The sequence below is a fragment of the Pseudopipra pipra genome, chromosome 1 (assembly GCF_036250125.1).
Source record: "Pseudopipra pipra isolate bDixPip1 chromosome 1, bDixPip1.hap1, whole genome shotgun sequence".
NCBI classification, from domain to species: Eukaryota; Metazoa; Chordata; class Aves; order Passeriformes; family Pipridae; genus Pseudopipra; species Pseudopipra pipra.
This window is the reverse complement of record NC_087549.1, coordinates 49,894,420-49,905,017: the sequence shown is the minus strand read 5'-3', so window position 1 is coordinate 49,905,017 and position 10,598 is coordinate 49,894,420. Positions and strand designations below refer to the sequence as shown.

Sequence of the window (10,598 nt, the reverse complement as noted above, 5' to 3'; positions counted from 1 at the left end):
AAGAGGATTGTGAACTTACTCCATAGTTACTCCATAGTGCAGCATCAGGCAGGAAGCAGCAGCTCCACAGGGAACAAGTAGCCACTGGGGACAATGAAGGGATTTCAGGTAGAATCAAGGCAATGAGGTGAAGAAGAAGATACTGGTGAACCATCGTAGAGAAAAGTGTGGGACCTGCTGCCTCATCCAGACCTTATTGTTACACCCATAAGGGGGATGACCCCAGCAGGGGAGGAGGATCTGGAAAGTTCTCAGTTGTGTTGCATGGCGAGAGTGGTGGAAAGTGGTTATAACAGAACTGAGAGGGTTAATATTTCTGTCAATGCAAATGCACAAAATAAAATGGACTAATCACTTTTATTGAAAGCTAAATTTACAGTGTAGAGCAAAATATGTATTTACAGTGATGTCACAGTTCATTCCACCTATTAGATCTCAGGTGATAGAAATTGTTCTGATGTATTATTCAGGGACATTGATTGCACATTTCTGTGCTCTTGGACACATGGTGTGACTCTTGGGGATGGTCCTGTTCAAGGCTGGGAGCTGCACTTGATGGTCCTTGTGGGTCCCTTCCAACTCGGCATGTTCTTTGATTCTGTGAAAGAAGACAAGCCTATTAATTATTCCTAGAGGTAACACAGTTTAATTTAGAAACAAAAAGTTGGATCTTAGAGATGCATTGTTTATATCTACTTAAATGTCTCATGAGGTCATGTTCTTAATGTAGTATTTTATCTTAAAAAAGACAATAAAAAAGTAACACTTTGTCAACAGAACAAAGAAAATACATATTTATTGAATTGTAACACACGGTATGGCTTTGTAGAGTCTTGCTAGATTGTCATTAAACAGAAATATCTGTATTACATATACCTTGGCTCGGCATTAAAAAAAAAAATGGAACCCATAAAATATTCACATTCTTTTACCATGGCAAGGTCAATACAGGGACTGGTCTTCCTTAGTTTCTGACTCATGACACAATATTTTTTTTTGTTCTCCTAAATCTGATTTAAGTAAGGAAACAAGTTCCTAGAAATAATTTTGAATTGGAATGCTGTTTCTATACAGAATTTAGTGAAGATACTTTAAAGGGAGAACTCTCAGTTTGAAGCTGCTGTCATCATGTCTTTGCACAGAGATAGTACAGGGTATCGGTATCTGTCTCTGTCTCTCTCCCTCTTCGATGTTATATTTATAGCATCCCCCTGGCCATAAAAGGTATGGACTGGGGCTCTGACATTCCACTGACTGCAGGCATTATTTTTGTTCTGGACCTTGAAGTCTAGTCCTTACCCCTCATCCTAACTACCTCTTTCTTTGCTGGCTTCATTGTTGCTGTATTTTTGTGCTATTCACCACTTGAGAGCTATTTCATTTGCTGCCATTCATTTGGGTCCTGGTAAGTGTTTCTTTATGCCAGAAGGCTTTATGTGTTCAATTATTTTTAATCTGAATCTGTAATGCCGAGCTCCCTTTATTCTTCTAAGCTCAGCAGTTATTTGAGGGACTTGTGGATATGAACTGAAAACATCTGAGGATTCAGCTGTGAAAAAAACCAAAGTAGTGCAAAAGCTTTTTTATTATCACTCAGCTATTATTGTATACTGTCACAGTACTCTCAAATGAAGCATGGCTTACTGAGATACAGGAGGAGTTTGTCATGTAACCTCCTCTGGGTTTACAAAATGTGTAAATAACCTAAATATTTTCTAGTTGCATAGGATGTCTTGTGATTTTAAAGCCATCGACTGAGCTGAAGGAAATGTTATCTTTTTTTTTTTTTCCTTCTTAGCAGAGTTGTTTTTTTTTTTTTTTAGTCTATTTCACTATTTCACTGATTTGTGGAGTAGATCCTTAAAGAATTACATAGACTGGCAAACAGTGCAGTAGGTTAAGACAAGTAAAATCACTTCCTTTAGTGTGTTGCTACGACCTATGGACAAGTACAGAACTGTCTGTCTGCTCAGTAGTCATTTTAAAAATTCAATTGAATAGCTGCTAACATGTAGCTCCAAAAACTGAATATTCACCTAACTATGGCCACTAAAATTTGTAGGCAAAGCTCTGCAGATATGAAATGCTACACAGATCTTGAAAGGAAGTGTTACCATCACACTGAAGGGGCCTGGTTAATGGACACAGTCAAAGTGGGTGTAGGTAGCATGGATTTTATAAAACTTGAGAGATGAGAGTCAATCTGATAATCACACAGTGCTCCAAATAGGAGCAAAGTTCTTAGAAGGGTCTGAGTTTTTGTCATCTCTGATAGTGTCACTCTGATCAGACTAGTGTAACCAACTTATTCTGACCTATGAGCAATTCTTGATGTTTCAGAAGAAATATAAAACATTACTCATAGTGTGATAAAATACCTATAAAAGGAGTTTCCTCTTATAAAATGTGAGTCAGTGTCGATCTTTGATTTGAACCAGGAAAGATGACTTTGTGCTCAGCTCCTGCCTTACTGCCTTAGTTCTTATTCCTATCATAGACTCTTAATCCTTAGGACAGTGAAGTCCAGACCTTACGAGTTTGAAAGAAAAAGGTTTCCTTTGTACGTGTTAGCCTGTTCTTTTGATAAGATGTAGATGAAGTGCCTCATTTAACTTCTTAAAGGGCAACAAATGCAGAGCTTTGTGGTTTTAGATCACCTTCCTTACTTCGAAGCCTGAAAGGTTTGTGGGAATCCCTGAGCAACAGGACTGAATGGCTTTAGCATTGTGCCTGTTGTATGTGTGATGAATCCAGCCAATGCTGCAGATAAAGCTGGTGAAGACAAAAGGAGACAACTGTGGTACTCTGCATAAGGAAAACAGGATGTTCTCATGTTCGTTTCCCTTTCAGCATGCAAGACAATACTAATCCATACGCCTTAACATTGCTCAGCAGAGATCATCACGACTTGCAAATCCTAAACCTAGCTCGCCAGATCTGGGAGAGAAAGCAATGAAAAAAAAGAAGAAAAATAAATCTTCTGAAACTAGGAAAAATAAGAGAAATTATATTCTACTGGTAGTTAACAAAGTGAAATAAGTAGCAACACAAACTATTGACAAGTATTAGAAACAATGATACTAGACAGAATAACTGTGTTCTTTTAGACTGACATGAAAAAATAGATAGCACGAGGAATAAGGGAATTAAAGAGGAACATCATTTTTTACCATAGAGAACAATGAGCTAACACTTTCCCATTCCTCCCTATTCCTTAGATAAAAATAAAGGAAATGCATAAACTGGTCTCCTTGAAGTCACTGTTTCACTGTGATGAGGATATCATCAATTTCTTTTACATAAAGACTTCTGAAATGAGTTTCTCACTTGTTGACCTTCTACAAACAAATTATCTACCCTGTTATCCTACAAAAAACATCTCCCTTGAGAGACCCTGCAAGTTTTCCTCTTTGTTGTTTTTTGACTGGTTGCTTGGGTTTTTTTGGTTTCGATTTTTCATAATTTATCTTGGTTAGGGTGAGTACCTTATCAGTTATTAAAGAAAATAGTTTGCAGTTTCTTGACTTGCTGTCAGAATCAAATACTAAAGAAAAAGACAAGGACTTAAATATAGGAAGCATAAAAACCATAGGGAAAAAACCCCACAGAATCACAGAATATTCTGAGCTGCAAGGCATCCATAAGGATCATAAAAGTTCAGCTCCTGGCCCTGCATAGGACAGGCCCACTCAAATATCTTGATTTTCATGAAGTCATGGTTGCTCTCCAGTTCTGTAAGTGTATTTTATGTAAAAAAAATAGATTTTTTTTTTATTAGGATGAATTAAAAAAGAAGCAGAACAAGTCTCTTATTATTGTGATTGATATTTAAACACCCAATAACAAACACCTCTCACCATTGTTTTTGGATCTTTTTAAAATCGTTCTAAACATTCCTCATTGTAGCTCATCTCTATTAATAATCAGGTATCTTTTCAGGGATACTCCTAGACATGTTGTAAGCCTAAAGAGAAGAGACAGAAAGGTTATCATGTGGATTAGTAGAGGCAAGCTTGCATGTCAAATAAGAAAAAGTCAGTTTTAATAACAGCAAAACAAAACAAATGCAAAATAGAGTCTGAATTGACAGCTTTAAAATAAACAAACAAGGGAAATCCTTTCTGCACTCAACCGTCATCCCATTTTGAGAGGGGAACTACCTCTCACCTGATCAAATTTCCTAGTACAAGTAAATGTAAGACAATCCACTGACGACTGTGCAAACTGAAACTTAGATGGGGCTATTTTATGGAGGAAGTTTCTTGACAATCTTGAACACTACATTCTAGGTTAAAAAAAGGGTTCATTTGGATTAAGGAGCATGATATTATTTTACCCACTGCATATTGATTGTATCCCTGATTAAACTGTAAAGGTATGATAAGCCCTTTTAAATTGAACACTAGTATTACATACAAAATAAGCAATGTAATATGCACGTTTACAGGAAAACTGAAAGCCTTCTCAGTCTTAATGTTTTTATTCATTGTTAAAATACTAAATGGAATATTAAATTGAATCTGAAAATTGGATTAAAATAATGAAATGTTCATATATTTTTATTTCAGCCTATGTAACCTTGTTGGAATTGCTCATGGCTTTAAAATAATTTATTACTCTATTGTAATTGAACAAAATTATTTACACTATCTCTGAAGAAGCCAGGCACACAAAGTTTCATTAGTTTGCAGTAATGAGTGGAGAAGTTAAGCACGTAAAACTTGAATAGTTGGCAGTAACAGGAAGACCAACTACAAATGAAGGGACATATTAGTGTAAAGGTTTCTGGTCATGATGGATGAATTATGAGCATCTTGAAATTTAAAGATGAATCTATCTGAAAGTTGGTCACCTCACAAAAAGATAACCCTGAATTCATTGCAGTTGATTTTACAAACCATGTTAGTTCATATGAAGTTACGTATTCTTTGTATGCTACTCAGGAGTTTCCTTGACAATAGTCCTCATGTTTGATCTGTTCTTTTTCAGACACTATCCTGTTTATTAACATTCAGAGTGTGCAGTGAAAAGCAAAATTAGCAGACACCCATGATGTCTTTACCTTTCTACCAAAGACACCACGAGCACTATGACCGTGCGTACCGCCATAAAGCACTGACATCCACTGTAAGCCAGTACCAAAAGGAAACAAAGAGTAAAGCTGCTGTCTATGCTCAAGGATCCACAGCTTATGCCAGGGGCTCTGCAGCCTATCGCCATGCCTCTGCAGCAGGCTTCAGCCTCGACTCCTCAGCAGCATACAGTCATGGCTCCTCAGCCTACGACCTGGAGTCGGCAGCCTACAGCTATGGATCCACAGCCTATGATCACTCTGCTGCACAAAGCAAAAGATCTGCTGCCTACAGTCTTGACTCTGAATCCCTCAGCAGGAGCTCAGCTGCCTACAGCCATGCATCTGAATCCATCAACAAGCTGGCTGCAGCCTACAGGCTGGGATCTGAAGCCTACAGTTTAGGGTAAGTAGATCCATCTTTGAAACAGTGTTCCAGTACAAAAATGTCCAACCAACTCCCATTGAAATCAATGGCAAACTCTACTCCTCTTCCACATAAATTGTCCCTGTAGCTCGATGTTAATGCGTTTTCCTGGTGTGATGTCTTTCGTTTGGCTTTGGGAATGGCAAGGACTGTGGTCAGCTTAGTTTGTTGGACTAATTCATGTGTGATGGTTGGACTGGCATAATAAGAGCACTGGCAATGCTGGTGTGGCTGAATAATGACATATTCACATTCCAAAATGATTAGGCATGAGACACCTCTCCTTCCAAGTTGTTTAGCCATATTAGAACAGCTGAATTTAATATGAAGAGTTGAGGTAGCTTTTGGGTTGAAGCTGTCTCTTACCTGACCAGGATGAAGCAGTAAAAGGACTCAAAGCTGTTCATGCAAGTTTGAGCTGACCTGTCCATATATCATTAATTCTTCTTTGCCCTAACGATTTCACTTTTATGCTGACTGATTCAAGAAATTGAAATTTACACACTGTATGTTGGTTGAGGCATACTATTTCCAAAGCAGGAATATCCTGAAGTGTCCATCTTGCATGAGAAGAGCAGCTATGCTTAGCTGCCAACTAAGACTCGTCAACCAGACTGCCCAGGGAAGTAGTGGAATCATCATCCTTGGAAATGTTCAAAAAACATGTGGAGCTGGCACTTAGGGACATGGTTTAGTGGTGTGCTTGGCAATGCTGGGTTAATGGTTGGACTTGATGATCTTAGAGTCCTAATGATTCTATGATTCTACAGCTGACTGTCTCAGGCTGGGTAATATCCAGTCTTTGCTGTTGAAACAATTTCACTTGTGCAGATAATTAACCACTTAGTGAAGCAGTGAGAACCTCATTTATAATCTGCTGGTGAAGGGAAGCAAACTGGAGGTGCTGAGACTGAGAGTTATGCTTCCAAAGAGAGTTGCGTAGGGTAAAAGATCCCAAATTTCTTCAGTGATGCAGTTATGTCTGTGCTCTGTTGCTGTCCCTAACCCAAAGCCTCCTTCTTGTTACAGAAAAGATTCCCATAAAAAATAGGAACATTACTTGAAGTCGTAAAAAGTTATTATTAAAAAAAGCTGTTTCTCAGTCCCAGTTACAAGCACTTCAGTTGTCATATGAGTGTCTTCTGAAACCTGTGTATTTTTAATAAGAAGAACTCTAATGTCAGCAAAGTAACATTAAAATAAATGAAATTGCTTGATTGGGAAAGAACTTGCAACATTTCCAGGTTTCCTTAGGTTTTGCTCAAGATAATAGCTTTTGGTTTAAAATAGTATGTTTGCACATATAGTACTCCATAGTACAAAACTTGCCAGTAGTTTCATATGCTATCCTGGTAATCAGAGATAAGAATGTCTCAGCTGTAACTTCTTTTTCTTTTCTGTGGTCCTGTCATTGTGTTGGAGGTTTGAGAAACACAATGCTGCTATGTAAGATGAGGGCTCCACAGATTAGACACCTGTGATTCAAATCTCTCTTGTACAAAACTAAATTAACATATGAGAGGATATGTTTCTGAATGAAAATCTCAATATTTAATATGGTTTTATGGTTAATATCGCCTTTATGTTAGTATTTACTTTGTTTTTGCAGCCCATTTTTCTGCAATTTGCAAGAGGTAAAGTGGAACAAACAATGTGAGACTACAGTTAAATGTAGTGCCAATTTGAAGTAACTCTTTCCAAGTTTGTGCTGTCTTCCCCAGATGGCCTAAAACACTTCAAGAGGTAACGTGGAAACAAAAAGTTTTACTAAAATAAATTGGGCAAATTAAAAACTTTCTGTTTTCACCTCTATGAAAGTAATGGTGCAGGAAAAAAAAAAAGAAAACAATAAAAAGGAAATGGGTCTTCAAATTTTTTCAATTTTTAAGAAGTAGAAGGGGCCTTGAATATAAATATCTAAATGACCTCAAGTGATGTTCATTTGAAACAAGAATAGACACATGAATCCAAATCCAGGCAAAATTTTTCAGCTAACAATTGATTATTGAGTATCACTAGATAGTAATGTCAAATATACACTTATGTATAATGGGTACAGTTTTGTGGATAAACACCAACAAGCCCAACAGGAAAATTCAAATACTAAGCTTTTATTCAGGTCACTTCTTATTTTGATATAAAGTAGCCTCTGCTATACTTTAGTATTTTTGCAAAATCTAAGTTGCATCCTTTTCTGTAGTCACCGTACAGAAGAGTGTTCATGAAGCAACAGTGTTGATGTGCAGATTGTGCTATGTGAGGATTTTATCACAGGGAAAATAGTGGAGAAGGACTAGGGACTAGGTAACCTGCAAGACCTTGATCTGGACCCAGTTCTCTGACGTTGAGGTCCCACTTGAGTGGAAAACATGCCCAGAGCATGGACATAGACAGCTTGAAGGAGCCACAGCTTGCTTTCTCATGAGGACAAAAAAATCTCGGTGTGCAAGTAGATTCTCCTCCCCCACATTTCAAGTCTTCTTCACACCATGACAACTTGAAGAAGTAAAAGGACAAAAACAAAAACTGGCAAAAGCAAGAGCAAGTATGCAATCTTGCAGCTTTGCTGATTACAGTTTGCTAAACTGCAAAACCCTTGGCTCCTATAAGAAAGTGCGTCTCACTGTGTAAAGATTGCCCCTTCACACCTAGCCCTCCTCACCAGCTCCCAGGACTGCTTGTAGCTACACACTGCTTCCTTGGCTTCAGCAGAGGCAGGAGAATGGGAGTGTGCTGCTTCCTCTGAGGTGTGGGCAACATCTATGCAGGTGAGGGGTGGCAGCTCTCTTGCTTAATCCGATGTTGTGGCCATCCATCTTCTTCCCTATCCAGTCCTCAGGGGATGCCAGCATGGGCAGGTTGGTTCCTGTGGGAAAACCTTCAACAGCAAAGCTCCATCCTCCATGTGTTTCTGAGAAGCTTTGAGTCAGATCTGCAAAAGCTGCTTATAGCACTACAGGCCTGTCAAACAGGATTTCTGGATTAAACTCGTTTACCTCTTTTTTGGGAAGCTCAGTCATCTGCCTTTGCTCGATCTTTCACTGCTTTTCCATGTGTTATTTTTCTGTCTAGCAACATCAGAAAATCCCATTGTGTCACAGACAGATTGTCTACCACCAAAAGGGCCAAACACTTGCTTAGAGGGAAAACAGAAGTTACTGGTGTGGCTCAGACATTTGCATGTATTTTGCAGGTCAAATAAAACAGCAAAGAAGATGTGGTGTAATTCAAGTAAACCAACCAGACAGTGGAGAGATGCCATACTAACTTACAATTAATTAGACTCCCAGACAGTGAGAGTAAATGTTCTTCTGAGCAATATTGTAACCAGGATCATGACAGGGCTGGGTAAATAATAAACTTTCAGAAACATGAGAGGACCATGATCTTGGCACTGCTCATCCTTTGGTTTATTATAGGTGAGGGTTAAGAAGGCGGCTTCCAGACGTCATAGTCAAGCATGGAATTTTTTTTAATGAGACCTGCTATGTGGAAACAATTCCCCTTCAAATAAAATTGTTGTGGAAGCTGTGTTAGGGAACAGAATGATTATTGCCAGCAATATTGCCTGGACTTGTGACAAATCTGTCAACAACTTAAAATTAATATAGCTACTGGAGCGCATCTCTCATTTTTAAAGGCTGCCTTTAAAGAGCTCTTCTCAGAAAATCCTATTTTTTTTTCCTTCCTGTAACTGGGTTTGTCAATCCACTATCTCCTCTGTAAAGTGAGTAAATTAAAGCACAGAGTATTAGGAAAGAAGTATCTGCTAGAAAGACAGCCTGGAAAATGCCTCTTGGCTAATGGACCTCATCCAGCAGCTACATCTGGTACAGACATGCCACCATTTCTTTATGCTGTTGGAATAAAGTGAGAGAGAGATGTAACAAAAGTATGCTGAGGACATGATTTTGTAGTGGTGTAAAAGAGCTTACAGGTGCCTTTTCATGCAGGACTGAAATAACAAAGGAATAGGGTGTTGTGGCCTGCTCCCAGAACACATTCTGGCAGCATGCTCTGGGAGCATTCTGGCAGACAATTTCTACCTTCGCTGGGTGCAGACTCTCTTTGTGCAGGGAGGGAACTCTGTCTCTTCATGCACAGAAACAAGGACAGTGATAATATAATCTCTGTCTGAGAATAAGAAATCAAAACAAAACCTCTGTTTGGGAGTTTCAGAAGCCCTGCATAATGTTGTTGTCTTTAGTTTCTCTGTTGGACTAGGGGGGAAAAGCTAATAGCATGTGTTTTTTGCACCTCTGCAGAACATGACTTTAGCATTTACAACTCAGTGACTCTACTGAGAAAGTAGAAAAATGCTGGCATTGGTATTTTAACATGCTGAAAAAACACCAAGAAATGAGGACAGTAGGCTTGGACCACCAACCTTGATCAGGCAATACAGATAGTACCTGACCTGGAAATAAATATACATATGCTAGCTAGGCATATCAAATGAGGCTGAAAGATGTTAAAAGGTCATGGTACTGTTCCTCCGTATGAAACTAGAGAACGCTGATACCCTGCGCCTTCTCCTCCAGGGAGATTCTGTTCCACATATCAGGTAAAAGGTTGGAACATTTTAAAATAAAGGGCAAGATTTTAGAATCTGGTTCAAGAAAGCAGAGTCCTCCTTTGGGCCACCTAAATAATGGTTGTAGACAGGATTTGGGTTTTGTGTTGTACAGTAGGAAATAGTAGTAACACAAAAGATAAACAGGGAAATAAACCTCATGATAGAATAGCATTTAATCTGTTTTCCTATCTAAAGAGCTCCATTTGAATATGCATTTCTACTAGCCTTCCTATAGCTCTGCCTGATCAAAAGGAAATGACAGGATTTGGAAAGGAGAAACATTTTCTGCTGCTTCAAATTTATTTATCTCAGCTCATGGCTTATGGAGTGCAATTCTAAAGAAGATTTTAGAGTTACTCTGAAGATCTCTGAAAACACCAGCTGGGTGCTCTGGTGTGGTCATGGAGCAATTAGAGATTTAGGAAGAACTGTGAAAGAAAGTGAAAATAAACCAGAAAGCATATTGTGCCAGTTTTTTAATCCAAGGTATGATGGTAGTTGAAATACCAGGTGCAGTTCTGATC

General features: G+C 38.6%; 1 protein-coding gene across 3 annotated transcripts in view; it reads left to right on the top strand.

Annotated features, from left to right (window-relative positions):
- The first annotated feature begins 1,254 nt into the window (after positions 1-1,254).
- Positions 1,255-10,598, top strand: part of MYOM1 (myomesin 1) — a 76,876-nt gene continuing 67,532 nt past the window's right edge. The window contains exons 1-2 of one of the 3 annotated variants that reach the window (XM_064655920.1): positions 1,255-1,405; positions 4,990-5,477. In XM_064655920.1, coding sequence (XP_064511990.1) covers positions 5,050-5,477 — 428 coding nt within the window. In that variant the 5' untranslated portion in view covers positions 1,255-1,405; positions 4,990-5,049. The remainder of the gene's footprint in view (positions 1,406-4,989; positions 5,478-10,598) is intronic. The other 2 variants (XM_064655898.1, XM_064655909.1) reach the window with 2 other exon arrangements.